The following is a 21,103-nucleotide window of genomic DNA, read 5'->3' on the forward strand; positions in this document are numbered from 1 at the left end:
GGTGTGGGTTGGTTAGGGTCGGTGTGTGGGTTGGTTAGGGTCAGTGTGGGTTGGTTAGGGTCAGTGTGGGTTGGTTAGGGTCAGAGAGTTGTAGTCCGCAGCAGCTGCCGAGCCGGTGATTACTGTGGCTGTTACAGGGTTCTGTTACTTTGTTCCGTAGAAGGTGCAACAACTTTCACTTACATAGAAACATAGAACGTGATGGCAGATCGGCCCCATCCGGCCCCCGTCTAGTCCGTTTCTCCTGCTGTAAAGACTCAAACCTTAATCAGTCGCCGGTCTTGTCTTAGACTCAGGAGCCATATGTCTATCCCATACATGTATTAGCCTCTACCATCTCTGCTGGAGGGCAGTTCCACTCTCAGTAAAGTAAGATAATGCTTGCCTGGTACATCTCCATCGCGGCGGTCGGTTAGCGTGTTGTTACGTGGGCCGGGTTATGAAGTATAGGATCCTTTCTGTGATATTGTGTAACGTGTGGCGTGTTCGTACCGGCCGGGTACATCCGTCATGTTTGGCTGGCATCGGCGAGCGTGTTGCGTGCGGGTGGAGGAGGCAGGAGCTTACAGACTCGCTAACCGGCTCCACCAGCTCACAGTTTACTTTGTCTGCAACTATTTATGGTATCTGCCTAGAACAAACAAAATAAACCTGTGCGGCCCCCGTCTAGTCGCCCGTTCCTCCCGCTGTAAAGACTCAGACCTTAATCAGTCGCTGGTCTCGCCTTAGACTCAGGAGCCGTATGTCTACCCCACGCATGTTTAAATCCTCCCACTATATTGGCCTCTACCACCTCTGCTGGGAGGCTGTTCCACTTATCTACCACCCACTCAGTAAAGTAAAACTTCCTTCCATCGCTTCTAAGCCTCCGACCCTCTAGTTTTATGAGATTACCGGCGAAGCGATGCACTCCTTTCACGCGCTTATAACATGGTAATAAATCCACCGTAACCCCCCTCCCCTAAACATGCAGCTCATACGAAACTTGTTTTTTTTTAATATTTTTATTTTTTTACATTTTTTAGCCGTTTCTGTTACCCCCGGGTGACGATCACAATGACCGCACTCACCGGGTCACGAGGATATATATCTCACGTACTTCCCACGGGTTTCCGGTTTCGGGTTAACCCCTGAGGTGCCCGAGCGAGGGAGTGTAAAATAGTCTCCGTGTTCAAAGGGTTAACATGGTTCTCTTCTCATAGACTCTGGCCAGTAACTGGTTAATGAAGGTTTGGGTTTAACCCTATCTGCCTGGAGTTAGATCTGTATAGGAACGTGTGGTATTTGGCAAGGGGCTGTCGGGGAGAAAAAAATGTTTTGCCTCTTTTTGTAATATAGAACAGTGGAGACAGCATACCACCCAACTGTCCCTCTTCGGGAACCAAGTCCCTGTTTGTCTTTTCAAAGCCCTGCTCCTCAACACTCGTCTAACTACATTCAGTTGCGTTCAGTTTGATTAACCCATTAATGCTTGGTTTGGCTCTCAGCTGACTTGCTGGCGTGACAGGGTGCCCTAGGCTTTAGGTATCTGTCCCGGACTGTAGGTTATCGCGTTACAGATCACAATTCACTCGGTAGTGATATATTTATTCCATCCCCTCGTGTGTTTTCACCATTAACTAGCGCCATGCTCCTAACTGTCCCAATGAGTCCAAAACCAGCAATATACGTCCTTGGTAGGTTTATTTAGCAGAGTAAACCGACTAGATTATAAACTCGCAAGAGCAGGGCCCTCTTCTCCTTTGCACCAGTGTTATTGCATGTGTTATTGCATGTGTTATTGCATGTGTTATCGCATGTGTTATCGCATGTGTTTGTTTATAAATTGTTCTAATGAATGAAACAGCGCTGCGGAATCGCCCGGCGCTTTATAAATAAATATAATGTTATTTGTGTTTTAGGAGAGGAGAAGAGTTTGGGGGCAAATAATATTTTAAGACGTTTAGGAAGCTGGTAGGGCTGCAACTAACGATTATTTTAATAATCGATTAGTTGGCCGATTATTTTTTCGATTAATCGGATAAAAAAAATGAATGTACATTTTTCATGTATTTAAAATAATTTACTAAACAAATGATGTTAAATACAAACAGCAGAATAAAAAAACTTTGATAATACATTTCTTGTCTTTATTTCCCAACCAGCCCCCCAATATATGCACATTTGAGCCCAGGCTTGCTACGCTGCCTCCCAGACATGCCATGCTGCCCCCCCACATATGCCACGCTGCCTACCACAGCACTCCACGCTGCCTCCCACATATACCACACCACGCTGCCTCCCACATCTGCCACTCCACGCTGCCTCCCACATATGCCACTCCACGCTGCCTCCCACATCTGCCACTCCACTCTACCCCCCACTGTGCCTGATACGCCTTATACCCCCTGAAACACCACTCCATCCTCCCCAGACATGCCACCCTGCCCTCCCCACATATGCCACGCCATGCTGCCTCCCACATCTGCCACTCCACGCTGCCTCCCACATCTGCCACTGTGCCTGATACGCCTTATATCCCCTGATACCCCACTCCATCCTCCCCAGACATGCCACCCTGCCTCCCAGACATGCCACTTCTCTACCCCCAGATATGCCACTCTACCCCCAGATATGCCTTATACACCCTGATACACCACTCCGTCCTCCCCAGACATGCCACACTGCCCTCCCCACATATGCCTTATATACTGTATATGCCTTATACCCCCAGATATGTCACTTCACTGCCCCCAGGATTTAGATTCCCCTAAATTAACCCTAAACTCCCCATTAACCATAACTGCCCCTAAATTAACCCTTAACACCCCCTTAACCACAGCATCCCCTAAATTAACCCTAAAGACCCCATCAACCACAGCATCCCCTAAATTAACCCTAAACACACCATTAACCACAACGGCCTCAAATTAACCCCAAACACCCCATTAACCACAGCTGCTCCTAAATTAACCCTAAACACCCTATTAACATAACTGCCCCTAAATTAACTCTAAACACCCAATTAACCATAACTGCCCCTAAATTAACCCTAAACACCCCACTAACCATAACTGCCCCTAAATTAACCCCCACCTCCCCTAACTTTCAGTAGCCCAAATATATATATATATATATATATATATATATATATATATATATATATACACACACATACACATTATATATATATATATATATACACATATACTTACAGTTAGATGAGTGTCACAGCCATGTGGTTCTGGCCTGGAGAAGGAAGGGGCGGGGCCAGTTGTCACAGTGATTACAGGGAGGGGGAGTAAGTAGGAGCTGCTGCTGTGAGACGGTGAGTCAGACTAAACTATTATATAATGAGGGGGATTTTTCAGAGCGTTTGCTCTGAAAAAACCCTCATTTTATAATCGATAATAATCGATTCAACTAATCGATAATGAAATTCGTTGCCACCGAATTTCATTATCGATTATTATCGATTTTATCGATTAGTTGTTGCAGCCCTAGAAGCTGGTGATAAGTTGCAGCGCTGTAGGCTGTTACAAAACAAGTTTAACTCCATTAGAGGGGAAATCTCCATCCCCGTATCCGTGTGATTTTGCCCCAGGGGGGTAGTTCAGACCTAGAATGAGAGGCAGATTTAATCTGTACGGAGGAGCCGGTAACCCCAGACGTACGTTTCATCGCATCATTGTCTGAGGTTACAGCTGGATGTGTTATTAATGTGTTATTAACGTGTTATTAACGTGTAAGTCTCTGCGTGACGTGGCGTGACCGTTTTCCCGTGGCTTCCCTCCAGGCTCTCTGCGCTGCGGTCACCACCAGTGATTTAACGGAAACGCAGGCGCTGATTTTCTGCGGGGCGGATGTAAGCTGCTCGTCCGAGGACCTCCTGTACCCGCACCCCATCGATCTGGCTGAGCAGGCCGGGCAGAGGCTGCAGGTGGAATTTCTTCAGCAAAACAAGACCTCAGGTAAATGCCCAGCGTCCGAGAGTCAGGGGGCGGTCTGAGGGTCAGGGGGCGGTCCGAGGGTCAGGGGGCGGTCCAAGAGTCAGGGGGCGGTCCGAGAGTCAGGGGGCGATCCGAGAGTCAGGGGGCAGTCCGAGAGTCGGGGGGGGGTCCGAGAGTCGGGGGGGGTCCGAAAGCATGGGATGTTATCGCCCTTATGCCCCTAGTAAACATACCTTGTGTGTTAAGGGTTAACCTAAAAACTTGATTGGGGGGGGACTGCCCAACGGACGCCAGTCGCTTCACTGACGCATCTGCCGCTTAAAATAAAAGTGCAGAAAAGGAAAAGCTCTATCGCCATAGCAGCCAACGGAATGTTCCTTATGACGGGACAGTTGGGCACTATGGTGATAAAATGCTGCCAATTAAAATAACCTGCTGGGTATAAATACAGCTGGATGTACAGAAAGAAATATGTATTTTCACCCCCCCCGGCAGATTTGTTTTGTCCGAATTATTAGTGTTTTCCCCAAATATGTAGATTTTTTTTCTCTGTATACACCCACCTGTGTTTTCTTTAATACACGGCACTGCGTGGGGGCTCATTATACCCCCGCCGGGCTTGGATTTAACAACATGACAGATCATCCGGTGGGGCTGGTTATAAATTCATTGTAGCCGACGACACTTTTGTAGCTCCCACCCTGGCTGGTACATCGGCTGAGGATCATGGGAGTTGTGGTAGCGGGAGATGCACCCTTTTCAGTGGTCAGGAAGCAGCATGATTTCTTTGGTTGCTATGGGGATAAAGCCACTTTTTCAGACTTTACACCAGAATCCGATGTGTTCTGTAACTCCCATTACGATCAGCTCGGGGAGCGGTAACTTAACAGCGTACTGGGAGCCGGACGTTCCCCTTCGACTAAAGAACCCCCTCTTTTCTTATTTATTACACTTTTTACAACTAAAGGCCGCGTTTGGAACCACATGTGTAATACTTATACTAATTTAATGCCAAGCCCTTCCTACAAAGAGTTATTTCATCACGTAAAGTTCATGTTTTATTTAGGGAACGCTCAACCGTCATGTGACCTGAAACAAGGCACTGATAGGTTGGCATAGAAACACAAAAGGCATATTAAAGGTCAGAACTTTCAGAAAAAAAGAATAACAAAACCAAGCAAATAAACCTTTAGCAGATCGACTCTACATTAAGGTTTATTCAGGAACCGCACTCCTGGCTCATTTCTCCTGCATAACCCCCAGCGCTGTATACACTAATACCGACCAGCGCTGTATACACTAATACCGACCAGCGCTGTATACACTAATACCGACCAGCGCTGTATACGCTAATACCAACCAGCGCTGTATACACTAATACCGACCAGCGCTGTATACACTAATACCGACCAGCGCTGTATACACTAATACCGACCAGCGCTGTATACGCTAATACCAACCAGCGCTGTATACACTAATACCGACCAGCGCTGTATACGCTAATACCGACCAGCGCTGTATACACTAATACCGACCAGCGCTGTATACGCTAATACCAACCAGCGCTGTATACGCTAATACCGACCAGCGCTGTATACCCTAATACCAACCAGCGCTGTATACCCTAATACCAACCAGCGCTGTATACACTAATACCGACCAGCGCTGTATACACTAATACCGACCAGCGCTGTGTACACTAATACCAACCAGCGCTGTATACCCTAATACCATCCAGCGCTGTATACACTAATACCGACCAGCGCTGTATACACTAATACCGACCAGCGCTTTATACCCTAATACTAACCAGCGCTGTATACCCTAATACCATCCAGCGCTGTATACCCTAATACCATCCAGCGCTGTATACACTAATACCAACCAGCGCTGTATACACTAATACCATCCAGCGCTGTATACCCTAATACCATCCAGCGCTGTATACACTAATACCAACCAGCGCTGTATACGCTAATACCAACCAGCGCTGTATACACTAATACCGACCAGCGCTGTATACCCTAATACCAACCAGCGCTGTATACCCTAATACCAACCAGCGCTGTATACACTAATACCGACCAGCGCTGTATACCCTAATACCAACCAGCGCTGTACAACCTAATACCAACCAACGCTGTATACACTAATACCAACCAGCGCTGTATACACTAATACCAACCAGCGCTGTATACCCTGATACCAACCAGCGCTGTATACACTAATACCGACCAGCGCTGTGTACACTAATACCAACCAGCGCTGTATACCCTGATACCAACCAGCGCTGTATACCCTAATACTAACCAGCGCTGTATACACTAATACCAACCAGCGCTGTATACACTAATACCAACCAGCGCTGTATACACTAATACCATCCAGCGCTGTATACACTAATACCATCCAGCGCTGTATACACTAATACCAACCAGCGCTGTATACACTAATACCAACCAGCGCTGTATACACTAATACCATCCAGCGCTGTATACCCTAATACCAACCAGCGCTGTATACCCTAATACCAACCAGCGCTGTATACACTAATACCAACCAGCGCTGTATACACTAATACCAACCAGCGCTGTATACGCTAATACCAACCAGCGCTGTATACGCTAATACCAACCAGCGGTGTATACCCTAATACCAACCAGCGGTGTATACACTAATACCGACCAGCGCTGTATACACTAATACCAACCAGCGCTGTATACACTAATACCAACCAGCGCTGTATACACTAATACCGACCAGCGCTGTATACACTAATACCAACCAGCGCTGTATACACTAATACCAACCAGCGCTGTATACCCTAATACCAACCAGCGGTGTATACAGTAATATCACCCTCCCCAGCGCTGTATACAGTAGTATCACCCCACCCAGCGATGTATATGGTAATATACCCCCAGTGGCAATATTACATGTGCCAGGCAGCTAGTGTGGGTAGAAGGGCAAAAGAATATGGGGTATTCTGCATTTGCAAGGGGGGACACCCCAGTTGTCTCGGCTGTCGTATGCATTAAAGTCCATGTGATGGCTGCAGTGCCTTTTAAGCTTACAATTAGAACATTTGGATGCAGACTGGGAGTGCCTGCTGGGGATTTGGGAATTGTAGTCGGTTTAGTAAGGGGAAGTGAGGTTCCGAGCGCTTGGCCTTTGTGCTGCGCGAGAACAATGATTCATTCCGGGAGAAGAGAGAAGCTGAGTGGATCGGTGAAGCTGCTCACGGTGAATGAATCATTCTCAATAAACACAAAGTCCAGATCCGCGTTAACTGTCTGGGGGCCGAGGAGTCATGCTGTGTGTAAGGAGTGTATTGCACAGCTTCCTGGCACACAGAGGGTTAAACCGCTGGACGAAATCCTAAGAGCAACTTCCTGGAAAAAAAAATATACAAGAAAAAATAGCTGATTTCTGGTAAATGCAGTAACGTGGACGATTTCAGCCATCATTCAGCTGAAAAGATCTTTCCCAGATTTTGGTGAGATAAATCACAATTGTTTAATTTCATAAGGCTGTTAAATCATAGAATCCACGTAGTTTATCTGCTATTAGCTTCTTTGTATAAGAGAACTATCTATTTTTGATCGTTTCAATAATGTGTTGTAGAATTTTATCTCTACTACAGTTACATTTATTTACCGAACGGTGAGATCATGAACTGATCAGATACATCATTCTGTGTCCCTGAAAGTTCCTCTTGAAATAGAAATTCCAGATGTTTAAATTCTGTATTATTTATATTAACTGTCATTTTTCTAAAATATCTTTTGTTTTTGAATGAAAAGCACATTTTGCCCATTAAAATAATATGAAATGGATCAGAAATCCAGTGCAGACAGGGTTAATGTTGGAAATGGCGTAAAGAGGCCCTTTATCACTCTCATCACTCCTGTGTTCCAACGGCCCTTTATCATTCCCATCACTCCCGCGTTCCAACGGCCCTTTATCACTCCCATCACTCCTGTGTTCCATGGGCCTTTATCACTCTCATCACTCCTGTGTTCCAATGGCCCTTTATCACTCCCATCACTCCTGTGTTCCAATGGCCCTTTATCACTCCCATCACTCCTGCGTTCCAATGGCCCTTTATCACTCCCATCACTCCTGCGTTCCAATGGCCCTTTATCACTCCCATCACTCCTGTGTTCCAATGGCCCTTTATCACTCCCATCACTCCTGCGTTCCAATGGCCCTTTATCACTCCCATCACTCCTGCGTTCCAATGGCCCTTTATCACTCCCATCACTCCTGTCTTCCAATGGCCCTTTATCACTCCCATCACTCCTGTGTTCCAATGGCCCTTTATCACTCCCATCACTCCTGTGTTCCAATGGCCCTTTATCACTCCCATCACTCCCGCGTTCCAATGGCCCTTTATCACTCCCATCACTCCTGTGTTCCAATGGCCCTTTATCACTCCCATCACTCCTGTGTTCCAATGGCCCTTTATCACTCCCATCACTCCTGTGTTCCAATGGCACGTTGTGTTCGCTGATGTAAGTTTAAGTTTAAAAGGATAATTGAGGGTTAGAAAACCCTTCTGTAATTATGTTGCAGCCAGAAATCTCCTTGTTTTCCATGAAAACAGCGAAGTGACCCCAAACTTTTTGTGTGTGTGTAGATGTGTGTGTATAAATATATATACACACACACACACACACACGGTGACCCCCCCCCCAAAGATTCTTACAGACAAACTTAAAATGGATTTAATGATGGGATTCCTAGCCTGCGGGAGCTGGTGTTAGATTCTGTTTGCAGAAGTGTTCTACCTTTCTCACTTATTATACATATAATTATTATAATATAATCTGGCTTTAGAAACTCGACCCCTTAGTACCGCCGAATGCCCAAAGCGGAAGTAATTCTTTAATAATGTAACACTTTGGGAGGCTGTTGCCCGGTAGAGCAGCCGCTACGCTGTCCTCCGGTGGAGCAGAAGGGAGCCGAGGTCCTTCACCAGCAAACAAATCAAAAAGATGGATCCAAGCGATCCCTCGAGAGGAAAGAAAACACACGATTTCAGGATTAGAAGGTCCAGAGACACTAATTAAAAGTTTCTGTGTTGTGTTAATGGGATCAAACACAGAACTTGCTGGCAGATCGGCCCCATTTGGCCCCCGTCTAGTCTGCTTTTTTTTCCTGCAGTAATCAGAATCTGGTCTCGTCTTGGATTCTACCGCAGAGATCAAAATTCCATGGTTCTAAGGTTTATTTGCTCAATGCTTCCAAGTGGAACAGCAGCGGCAGTAGCAGGACCTGCCATGAAATTACTTTTTTAACCCTTCCATGCAAATTATAAGATATATGCCGTAGCGATCTATTTACTCTATAACAGCCGCAGCATAAAACCAATCATCTCAGGCCGTTACACTATATTTACATAGCGGCAGCAGATTCCGTAGCGCTGTTACTGTAGACAATTAAAACGGCAAAAACGTTAACACACGTTAAGGCGGTACTGGACCAGAAGAAGAAGACCCTGATCTTATGAGCTTACAATCTATTGATTTGTCTCAGGTAGACGTCTTTGGGGAGAGAGGCCCCAAATCTGTCAGAAATGACGTCGCTGGCTTATTATTTTGAGTAAAACTGATTATTTTCTCTGAATTATGAATTCACTGATTTCGCTTGTTCCATCTTGGAGCCTTTTAGATCCAAGACGGTATAAGTGCGTATGACGGGGTTCCTCGACACAGTAGGATTTTGTACCGCGCTACTGAATGTGCTGTGGATTTTAGGCCAGTAATGTAGCTTTCCATAGGCTGCCCCCCCAAACACACAGAGAGGAGGGTCCTTCATCAGGTCTTGTGACTGCAGCTACAATGTAATCATTGTCCAGCCTGGGACAAGCTCGATGCGCACAGGGCACCACCTCGTGGTAGGTTTAGGTACTGCAGCTTTGGCAATAACCGTTTTTGTTCCCATGTAAAGAAAATAGGGTTTTTAATAAATAAATAAAAAAAGAAAATAGGGGGTTTAAAAACAATAAATGAATTCCCTTTACTAGGGAAGTAAATTAAAAACATTTTTCCATCTACATACTTTTGTCAACCTACTAAATGAGGTTATCCAGCAGGCTACCTTTTTAAATCTTTTCGAAAATTGCATTTGATGATTTTTTAATGCTGTTTTTAAAATTATATAATAGAAACCTTATATAAGTGAGAATAATCCTGTTTAGAACGTCACGTGGAGGCATTGCCGGCGTGGAATTTGTTAGGCAGGTATCTAGACCTATAGTTATAACTATTGGAATAATTTATCATGTGATTGAAATTTAGCGTGTTTTTAGCCCTGGGAATCACAAATAATAAGTGTTTTTTTTTTATATTGCTGAAGTTATTGTTTGAATATTATTTACCTCTTACATTACAGAAATTCCCCGTTTGGATCTGGGGGGTAACATGGAGAAGAATTATTACGTGACGCACCAATCGATCACTCATAATGGCTACCTTTACAAGACCTCGTCCATGACCAAGCTCGTAACCGAGAGGAAAGCCAAGGAGGGTAAGGAAAATATCTTTAAAAACCCTAAAATACTGTTTCTTATATCCCGTAATGGCAGTGGTTCATTTTCTTATTTTGAGCCCCGTGTCTGCATCAAAACGTGGCACAGGGTGGCTTCTGGAGCTGGGCTAGCGAGAAGCAGCTGATGGCAACTGGGACCCCAAGTTTAGGTTCCCTAATTCTGGCAGGACAAGTTGCATAATTATTTAGATGCGCACGTTTTCTCATGATTACCTGATGGACAGCCATATATTTGACGGAGTGTATGCCTTACATATATATGTATAGCATAGCCGATGTGTTTATTAATGAAAACGGGAAGCATTGAATGTTCAGGGGATGAAGACATGATATGTAACACTATACAGACAAACGGGTGCCAAGCTGGTGGAACACTCAACAGAATGTTCGTGGGCAAACACAATACATTGAATGTTTTATACGTGTGTATGTATGTGTATATATGTGTATACGTTATACACACATTCTATTTAGACCGCATTGATGGGCACTTGGTAGATTCACTTTTTACTCATCCCAGGTGAGTTTATATTGGCGGCCGGTCGGAGAAGAGACAGCAGCCTCTGCGGCCGGGGTCTTTGGCATCCCCTTGTGTATTAAGTGGATGTTTGGGGATAGGGAAGTTCTCCCTTGGAACCGGCACTGACCCCCATAAATACACCCAGCGTCGGTGTTACTTGTGGGTGAACTGGGTGTTGGGGGGTTATTGAATGCCTTGTACGATGTGTCTTAGTGACGTAATTATTACACGTGTGTTCGCAGAGTTCAGCCGCCGCTGGTGTGTTCTGAATGACAATATCCTCAGCTACTACGAGAACAACCACAGCTCGACCCCGAACGGCGAGATCAAAGCGGAGGAGATCGTATGTGTGGCTGCCGTCCCGCCGGACACCCACGGGTGAGAACCGCGTTTTATTTCTAGTCTCGCTGGGACGGGGCCAGGAATTGCACCCCTCGGTCCGGGGAGCGTTATTCTTCCCCTGGGACTTCCGGTTCCATCTCTTGCTAGCCCTCGCTGGATGTTGCCCCCTTCCCATTGAGTATGAAGCTGGTGGTGGGGCAGGCCTTGGGGTTTCTCACTCCTCTCGTCCTGCGTATCTTGGTAACGTGAGGGCGGGCGGCCCCCTTACCGGCCCGGGCAGGTAGTTTTCCCATGTGGCAAGCGGTTTGACTGTGTTCCTGGGTGTCTACTTCACGTCAGTTTCTTCCCGCTGGCAGGTATGAGAGCACGTTCGAGATTTACACCAAGTCGGAGCGGCTGTACCTGTTTGCGGCAGATACCCCCGAGGAGTGCAGAGAATGGGTGAAATCCATAACCAAGGTAAAGGTCTCGACCTCTCCATGACCCCGGGTGCCCTCTGACCCCGGGTGCCCTCTGACCCCGGGTGCCCTCTGACCCCGGGTGCCCTCTGACCCCAGCACTACAGCCTCTTCATTTAACCCCCTATAGGAAACTTTAATTCATTCATGAAAAGCGTTAATATGTGGAGACTACAGAGAGGTTTGGGATCATCTGTACCGGGCCAGATCTGTACATTTTACATACTTTCCCCCCCCCCAGTGTTTCCTTCCGCTGAAGGCTGAGGAGCTCCTGAGTTACGACTTTGACCGCATCGGGAAGCTGCAGTATAAGGGGGGACGCAGTCTGGAGAGGACCCGGCCCGGGTGGTTTTCTCTCTGCAAGACGAATCTCTACACTTACTTAGAAGACGACGCCGTGGAAGTGATCAACCTGAAGAAACTGTCTGAGCTCTGTACGTCCCGGTAACGATAACTCAATGTCCTGTGCGGGGGGCGCCCTGACGGACGTCCCGGACCCCTGACTTAACGTGCCATTAGCGGTTAATTCGATTTGGATGAATATTTTTTCTAGAAAACCAGCAGGTTTTGGCTCTTTTGTATAGTTTGTAAAATAACGTTTGTTTTATCCGCAGCCAATAAAGATAAGGAGATCCTGGTCCTGGTGCAGAAAGGGAGGTAAGAAGACGCCGTTCTCCCCGATTGGGATTAAACGCAGTGTTCGTTCCTCACCTGTTACCCCGGGAGCGGCGAGTGACTCGGAGCCGACACGTTTCAGCTCCCGGTTTAGTTAATAAGCTCCTAGGGGGCGGATTCGGGGGGAACCTGGGCTCCGTCAGTCGAGTTGTCGCGGTAGATAAATCGGGGGCCGAGGGCGGCAGGAGATGTATGGTTTCTGCGCAGGCGTTGTAAGCTCTTCCTCTGGTTTCTCAGGATAACGTTCATCTTGGGGGAGCGGAAGCTGGATTTTTCGGCTTGGGTGAATGCCATTCAGACGGCCAGCAGCACCTCCGGAGATACGTTATCAGAGCAGCAGCTGACGGATTCCGACGTCCCTTTCATCGTACAAAAATGCATCCTCCACATTTCACAATTCGGTAGGAAATCCTGCGCGGTTCGAAGGGGCGGCTCATCTTCACATATTACATTGTTTAGAAGATATGGGCCACATGCAAAGGCTTAAATATGGCGGTTTAATGGCGAGGCTTCACCACCATGCGCCAGGGAGTGATGGAGAAGTTGGCGGGCTCCTTTGCCCTACCTTGGGGTCCTTAAGGACCGATACCCGAAGATGTGGTAGGAAGAGACTGCTTAGAGCGCCTTTTTTTTTAAAGGGGCACCCATTCTTACCGTGCCATGTCTACTTAACGCCTCTGCCTTGCACACACTGGAACATGTCTATGGCTTTCTTTGCAGGGGTTGGTTCGGAAGGAATCTACCGGAAGAGCGGCCAGAACTCTAAGACCACGACCCTGCTGGAAGCGTTAAAGAAAGACGCTCGCAGCGTGGTCCTCAAAGAAGACGAGCACCCCGTGGACAACGTTTCCGACGCTCTTAAGAGGTTCTTTAGGGACATCGGCGAGGGGATATTTGCCGAACATTGCATCGACTGGCTGAACGTGACAGGTGGGTAGCAGAGCCTCGCGCTAGGCCTGGAAAGTAAGCTTTAACGGCGCAACCGAGTAAAATGAAATGGGGAAAAAACACTTGTTTTTCACGTTTTCTTGAGTTAGGGTCTTTGAAGTTGTGTGGATGTGTTAGTTTCATATATATAACGTAGTCATCGCTGGCCGTGATTGGCAGCGGGGCTTTAATAGTACAATGTGCAAAATTATATATGATCGAGTGCAAATAAAGCAGATTAACAATAAGGGAAAATGTGGATATTTGGTGATTGTACTGATTTTTCGCAGACATTGAGGACGCGTCGATGAGAATCGGCCAATATCAGAAGCTTCTGGAGAACCTTCCGCCTGTTAATAGAGTCACGTTAAAAGCACTAATTGATCACTTACACTGGTAAGAAATGGCTGCGGACCCCCAATCCTACATCCTAGAGAGCCAGGAACTCCCACCAAAACAGAACGAGACTGCTGCATATCAGCCATATGTATGAGTCCTCGCTCTGTTATCTGATCCCCGATCTACTATCATACTGCCTGTGGGGAGCTATAGAATGTCTCCGTCTTAATCACACTGCCAGACTCTCTGACTAATGAAAGTCTATGGAGGAGTGGACTTCATTAGCATAGCCATAAAGCATCAGCTGAGCGTGGTGATTGAGCCGGGGAAGTTAAAATGCCGTCCATCATCTTCTTTTTCTCCTTTTAAATAAACTTTCTTCCTTTACTTTGTTGATTCCCTTTAAGTATTTAAATGTTTCTATCATATCCCCCCTGTCCCGTCTTTTTTCCAGGCTATATAGGTTAAGATCCTTTAACCTGTCCTGGTAAGGTTTATCCTGTAATTCATAAACCATTTTAGTAGCCCTTCTCTGCACTTTCTCCAACATTTCTATATCCTTCTGGAGATCCGGTCTCCAGTACTGTACACAATACTCCAAGTGAGGTCTCAGCAGTCCTCCGTACAACGGCATGATCTCTTCCCTCTCTCTACTGCTAATACCTCTCGCTATACAACCAAGCATTCTGCTCGCATTACCTGCTGCTCTGCTGCATTGTCTGCCTATCTTTAAGTCCTGTGCTGTTACCCGGCATTAAGGACGATGTAATGCAATGACATATTTACTGTCGATCTGTTTTTACGGCTGGGTTTGAAGCTCCATTAGATCCCCTTTCTAACAGCGCAATGTCCCCGATTACTGTATCCGCTCAGCATCCAGCACTTCTCAAACGTCAACCAGATGAACGTTCACAATCTGGCAATCGTGTTCGGCCCCACGCTATTCCAGACCGTCGGACAGAATTACAAGCCGGGTCGGGTGGTGGAGGACCTCATCACTTTCTATTTGCCGATATTTAATGTAAGTGACCAGGAACTACCCCGCCGCTCAAAGGTTTGGGGTCACTTAGAACTCCCTTGTTTTTTAAGAAAAACAAACCATTAAAATAACATGAAATTGATCAGAAATCCAGCGCAGACAGGGTTAATCTTGTAAATGACTATTGTAGCTGAAAACGGCTGATTTTTAATGGAATCTCTTCATAAGCATACAGAGGCCCTTTATCACTCCCATCACTCCTGTGCTCCAATGGCCCTTTATCACTCCCATCACTCCTGTGCTCCAATGGCCCTTTATCACTCCCATCACTCCTGTGTTCCAGAGGCCCTTTATCACTCCCATCACTCCTGTGTTCCAATGGCCCTTTATCACTCCCATCACTCCTGTGTTCCAGAGGCCCTTTATCACTCCCATCACTCCTGTTTCCCAATGGCCCTTTATCACTCCCATCACTCCTGTGGTCCAATGGCCCTTTATCACTCCCATCACTCCTGTGTTCCAATGGCCCTTTATCACTCCCATCACTCCTGTGTTCCAATGGCCCTTTATCACTCCCATCACTCCTGTGTTCCAGAGGCCCTTTATCACTCCCATCACTCCTGTTTCCCAATGGCCCTTTATCACTCCCATCACTCCTGTGTTCCAGAGGCCCTTTATCACTCCCATCACTCCTGTGTTCCAATGGCCCTTTATCACTCCCATCACTCCTGTGTTCCAATGGCCCTTTATCACTCCCATCACTCCTGTGATACAATGGTCCTTTTTCACTCCCATCACTCCTGTGTTCCAGTGGCCCTTTATCACTCCCATCACTCCTGTGTTCCAATGGCCCTTCATCACTCCCAGCGGAGCAGAATGTTTGCGTGTAATTGTATTTATCTCCATGGCGAGCGCTGAGTCTTATGCGTCTTCCCCGTCTGTAGGTGGATAATCAGGAGCTGAAGAAGGAGCTGGAGATCATTTCAACCATAATAGGATTACGCAACAAGAACCAGAAGCACAGGGTAAGACGGGAGCCAGGCCGTGGCTGTCCAGCTCGCGCATCCGAGAGCCGATAATCACTTTAATCGATTACTGAACTTAATTAATCAATTAATGCTGAAAGCAAAGCTGAGACGTCCAAGAGCTGTCGCCTGTTTGCCGTCCTCAAAAACACATTAATAGCGCTCCCCAGCATGTTAACCCCATAAGCCTGAGCAGATCCGTCATTATATTCTTTCCTCGGATGGTTTAATCGCATGAAAACAACCCAGAATTTATGAGAATCCCTGTCTGTGGCAATTTTTATTTTTTTGTTTTTTTTTTATACGGATTCCATGAAAATGTGTTTAACGTTAATCGCCTTTTTTGCAAATTCCATATTTCCCCAGCCGGGAAGCGATTTCATCTGCACGGTTTATCTGGGAGAAAAGAAGCCGGAGACGGAACAGATCGTACATGTAAGGAGATGCTCGCTACGCCACGACGTGCTGAGGGGGATCCATCGTCGTGTCCTGACGTAACACATTAGTTTTATGTAGAAAGGGGTATTTCTTAATTTGGATAATATGCCGTGTAATGCATATAATGGCTGAGGGGTCCATTTAAATGTTTGTGATGCCCCCCTTGCACGGAGGGATTCTGCCAATCAGTGAAGTGAACACAGCTTAGCGCCAGTGCCCTCCGCTCCAGGGGTCAGACCTTGTGCTAGAGAAGACCGTAATGTCTGCCGGATTTGACAAAAACCTGGTTTTATCTCATTTTGTTCCAATAAAATCCCTTTATCTGCAGACCTGGAGCCGCCGTCAGTCATGTGATATTTTGGTTGAGTTTCCCGGCTCAAACACCACACTGAGCTGATGCTTTATGGCGATACTAATGAAGTCCGTTCCTCCATAGACTTTTATTACTCAGAAGGTCCTGCTGTGTGATTGAGACCGAGTCATTCTATTGTTCCCCACAGGCAGTATGATAAGGAGTCGGGGGGTTGTCTAGTAGATTGGGGTCAGATAACTGAGCGAGCGTTCACGCAAACGGCTGATATGAAGCTGTCCGAAAGCATTATATTACGAGGCAATAACTAGAAGAGGAGAATATTTGTGAAGCGTGTTTATAATCTGTTAGTAGTAAAGGAGTTCTCTTTGCAGTGAAGGTGCGTGAGACGGTCGGCCCCTGAGGGTGACCGGGGGCCGAATTCTCGAGTAATATTTATTTGTATTTTTTGCGCTCAGATTCCGGTCACTATGACCGCGCAGGAGCTGACGGAGACGCTGCTGGAGAGACGCAACATCCGCTCGAAGGACGACGAGTACTGGAGCTGCTTCGAGGTGGATGAAAGCGAGGAGCTCGGTAAGCGTCGGGGTAACGTAGGAGTCGATAGCGGGGACCGTGGAAACGAGAATCTCAGATAACATACGTCCGTGATATAAAGCGATGTGCGTTATTCTTCACAAAAATCACCCCGATGAAATATTTGCAATTGTCCACGAACTGAATATTGATCGAGTTATGTGGTGGGGAAGAAGCCATTGTTGTAGATGAAGTGGGCAGGGAGTCGCGGAACCCGGAGTTTCCCCCGGTGGCGACCCGGAGTTTCCCCCGGCGGCGGCCCGGAGTTTCCCCCGGCGGCAACCCGGAGTTTCCCCCGGCGGCGGCCCGGAGTTTCCCAGCCAAAAACCGGAGAGTTCCCAGCTATGGTCCAGGCGCATTAGAGGGGCTGCGTCTAAAAGGCCTCATATTTGATCCATACATGACATGTTCTGTACGATGTACAGATCAAACTATATCTGAAACCTCTATCGCGGCCTACAGTTGAAGCCTTTTCCCTTTTTCCTCCCCGCAGAGCGGCCGCTGCATTTCTCCGAGAACGTCCTGCACATCTTTCATTCGCAGACGACCAGCAGAAGTCATATGGTGGTGAAGAAGAATTTGCACATGGAAGCCATGCTACACTACATCAGTGAGTAGGGGGTTAATAACGCCTGCCGGGCTGCATGCTGCCGCTGGTGTCCTGGGAAAGGCCAAGTCACAGTATTAATGCCACAGCGGTGTCATCCATACCACGGGACTGTCCCCCGAATAACGAGAGGGTAGGAGCTATGGGGTAGCTACAGGGCTTGGGAAGGTCAGTCCTCAATTCCATAATGTTCGCCATTATGTGGCGAACCCCTGCTTCGTTTGCCCCCTGATCTCTCTTCCCCTTCATCTGTACTATGATGTCATCACCCGCCGCATGCGCAGCCCCGTCATGAGCATGAGAAGAGAGAACTTTGCGTTGCCCCCCCAGACTAGATCCTTATGGATTGAGCTGACCTTCCCAGTCTACCCCATCACCCAAATCAGCCCGAAATCAGGGGATGAATACAGAGATTAACCCTTGGTCTGCCGTACTCTACATGTCAAATAGGAGAGTGACCCTGAAAGCTGAATTAGTTGTACAGTGTGATTGGCAGCCCGTCGCACCGACGCGTTTAGCTTTAATGACATCATCACGGAGCAGGCACGTTCTCCGTAGAAAGGTGCGAGATACGGGGCGCGGGGCGTGATAAACATCGTGGAGAAGCTGGGTCTGGGTTTGTCGCCTTTAGCTGATGTTGGATAACAAATGGCAACTAAGAAACTGGCCGAGCGTAATAGGAGTTGTATTCTAACAAGCACAGCAAGTCCTGGTTCTTTTACCTAACCTTATGTTCTGGGCCAAATTCACTGAAATGCATCGTTTTACCCCAGAGTTGCTGTGTTGGGAGATTTGGGGTCTAACAGCTCCTTTTCATGTTTTATTTTTTTTTTTGCAGATAGCCGGGTGGGGGACTCCAAACACGGCACCATGAAGTTCCGGGAGGACAAAAGCTTCTTGGGAGGACGTTTCACGAGCCCTACTTCATACTCTTCATGCTACTTCATGCTCAACAACACCACCTTGCGCATGTACAAAGACGTCAGGGTACGTCCAGAGGTGACAAGCAGCACGTCTATTTACTTTATGATAACCCCCCCACCAAGGAGCCTGAACCAATCCACAGCATTCAGCAGCTTAGCAATAGCTGGGAGATAACTTACTGGGGTGGAATAATCCTGCAGGTTCTGAGAACAGGGAGTTACGTTGTATACAGATAGAAACAGGAATATATGCATTAGCGTATTGGAGTGTAGAATGCAGGGTTTGGCAGGGCCCCTCCAAATGAATTGATTAAGGTGTCATTTTAAGCCGCAGACCCCCGTATGTGCCCCCCGCAGCAGGTTACGCTCCGTGCTGGCCTTTCCGTGTCTTCTTGTAACCGTTAACCTTTATTAAGCAGAGTCCGAAGCTGCAGAACGCGTCCTCGGACAGTGCGAGTGAGGTGAGAGGCTTGGAGGGGGCGCTCTTCGTTCTCACTGGGTGCTGGTGGCGGACTCCCCTCTCGCTCTTTTCACCTATTGAAGTGATTCTGCACTTATCTGGGGGTTTATTCACTAAATGGAGAGTCCCTCACTTTGTTATTCGTTATGAAGATCCTACGCGTTCAGGTTTCTTCAGCAAAGATGGGCGATCCGGCCCTGTATAATGTATACTTAAGAAGAAACTATGGAGAAAGCTCGCTGATCTAACTATACATTATCCAGGGCCAGCCAAGCTCTTCCTGGAGCAGAAGCTCACTTGGGTTGGCCCTTCATAATGTATAGTGAAGCCACAGAGCTGAAACTACAACTCTCCTGTCGTCTCTCCCTTTTAGTGAATAAACTCCGGCTGATAACTGACCGTGTGATGGGAACCATCAGGTCCTCTAACCCACTGGAAACAATCTCTGCTCCCTTTGGATCTGCCTCTTATTTGACCCACATTACTTACACTGCCTCAAAAGTTTGGGGTCACTGAGCGGTTTTCATGGAAAACAAAGACATTTCTGGCTGTAACATCATTACAAAAGGGTTTTCCAACCATCAATTATCCTTTTAAACTCGGATCAGCGAACACAACGTGCCATTGTAACACAGGAGTGATGGGAGTGATAAAGGGTCATTGGAACACAGGAGTGATGGGAGTGATAAAGGGCCGTTGGAGGACAGGAGTGATGGGAGTGATAAAGGGCCGTTGGAGGACAGGAGTGATGGGAGTGATAAAGGGCCATCGGAACACAGGAGTGATGGGAGTGATAAAGGGTCATTGGAACACAGGAGTGATGGGAGTGATAAAGGGCCGTTGGAGGACAGGAGTGATGGGAGTGATAAAGGGCCATCGGAACACAGGAGTGATGGGAGTGATAAAGGGCCGTTGGAGGACAGGAGTTTTTTTTTTTCTGATTGCATTAATATGAAAGGCGTTGTATAGATTTTCCCAAGAAAGAGGCTGCTTTTCTCATCTTCTAATGGGGTTAGACGCTCAAATCGCAGCAAAGTTTTATGTTTCTAAGTTTTCAAAAATATTGGAATAAGGCATTAAAAAAAGTGCATTTCTAAGTTACTTAATGACTGTTTTTGTTGAGGGCTGTGGCTGATTAGTATTCTGAAGAAAAATAATATGGATTAAACACTAAAATAAGCCTTTCCATTTGAAAAAAAATGTTTTTTAAAATGGTTGGCCAGTTTTGGAGATTTTTGGATAATAATAAATTTATACTTAAATTTCTCATTCCTTGCAGGTTTATTTATTCTAAATACCCTCCCAAAAAAATACAAAAATCAAATGTATCTAAAAAAATTTTTTTTAATATTTTTAAACATTCAAAAATTTGTTGAACCATTCTAGAAAAAAATCTAGACAATTTTCCATGCCCTTTAGAGAGGATACGGTCCCTTTTTCAGCACAGGTCGTCTAATTGTCGCAGAACGTTTCCGTGCCTGGTGTGCGGGTTCATACATGCGCGACGGATAGGATTTTAGTGCATGGAATTAATCCGGAACCAGAAGAAATCAACGGGTTTTCTCTCGAAATACAGGAATGATTCTAAAAGAAAAATAATAAAAAATAATAATAAAAATAGTGAAATGTAACCGCCTCTCCTTATCGCAGAGCCACAAGGCGGAGAAGGAATGGGAAGTGAAAAACCTAACCGTTTACCTGGGGGTGAAAAAGAAGATCCGTACCCAAAATGAAAGGTAAGGACTGCCGGGTATTGCGTTTAAGTTGAATGTTTAGGGGACAAGAGGCAAAGGGCCAATGGCATTTAGAACGAGTCATATACCCCCCATATACTTAAAACCACTCTACAAAGCCTAGGGGCTGGTATGTAAACCCACCCTTACCGGTGTCTGCGTTCTGTTTGGGAGCAGATAATGGAAATGGAACCCGATCCCCAGTAGGGGGCAGTATAGATCTTTCAGAGCTCCATTCTCTTTATGTTTCTGATACATTGTGGATTGTTTCGTGTGGACAGCCCCGCACCTTCTAGATTAACCCGGAATA

General features: G+C 46.6%; 1 protein-coding gene across 1 annotated transcript in view; it reads left to right on the plus strand.

Annotated features, from left to right (window-relative positions):
- Positions 1-21,103, plus strand: part of ARAP1 (ArfGAP with RhoGAP domain, ankyrin repeat and PH domain 1) — a 73,922-nt gene that overhangs the window by 45,131 nt on the left and 7,688 nt on the right. Inside the window, exons 14-30 of the mRNA XM_053456611.1 lie at positions 3,776-3,950; positions 10,326-10,460; positions 11,244-11,379; positions 11,700-11,802; positions 12,043-12,235; positions 12,416-12,458; positions 12,714-12,877; positions 13,197-13,406; positions 13,694-13,799; positions 14,616-14,763; positions 15,666-15,746; positions 16,113-16,181; positions 16,953-17,070; positions 17,564-17,680; positions 18,516-18,676; positions 19,020-19,061; positions 20,711-20,796. Coding sequence (XP_053312586.1) covers positions 3,776-3,950; positions 10,326-10,460; positions 11,244-11,379; positions 11,700-11,802; positions 12,043-12,235; positions 12,416-12,458; positions 12,714-12,877; positions 13,197-13,406; positions 13,694-13,799; positions 14,616-14,763; positions 15,666-15,746; positions 16,113-16,181; positions 16,953-17,070; positions 17,564-17,680; positions 18,516-18,676; positions 19,020-19,061; positions 20,711-20,796 — 2,087 coding nt within the window. The remainder of the gene's footprint in view (positions 1-3,775; positions 3,951-10,325; positions 10,461-11,243; positions 11,380-11,699; positions 11,803-12,042; positions 12,236-12,415; positions 12,459-12,713; positions 12,878-13,196; positions 13,407-13,693; positions 13,800-14,615; positions 14,764-15,665; positions 15,747-16,112; positions 16,182-16,952; positions 17,071-17,563; positions 17,681-18,515; positions 18,677-19,019; positions 19,062-20,710; positions 20,797-21,103) is intronic.

Source organism: Spea bombifrons, chromosome 2, assembly GCF_027358695.1.
Source record: "Spea bombifrons isolate aSpeBom1 chromosome 2, aSpeBom1.2.pri, whole genome shotgun sequence".
NCBI lineage: Eukaryota > Metazoa > Chordata > Amphibia > Anura > Pelobatidae > Spea > Spea bombifrons.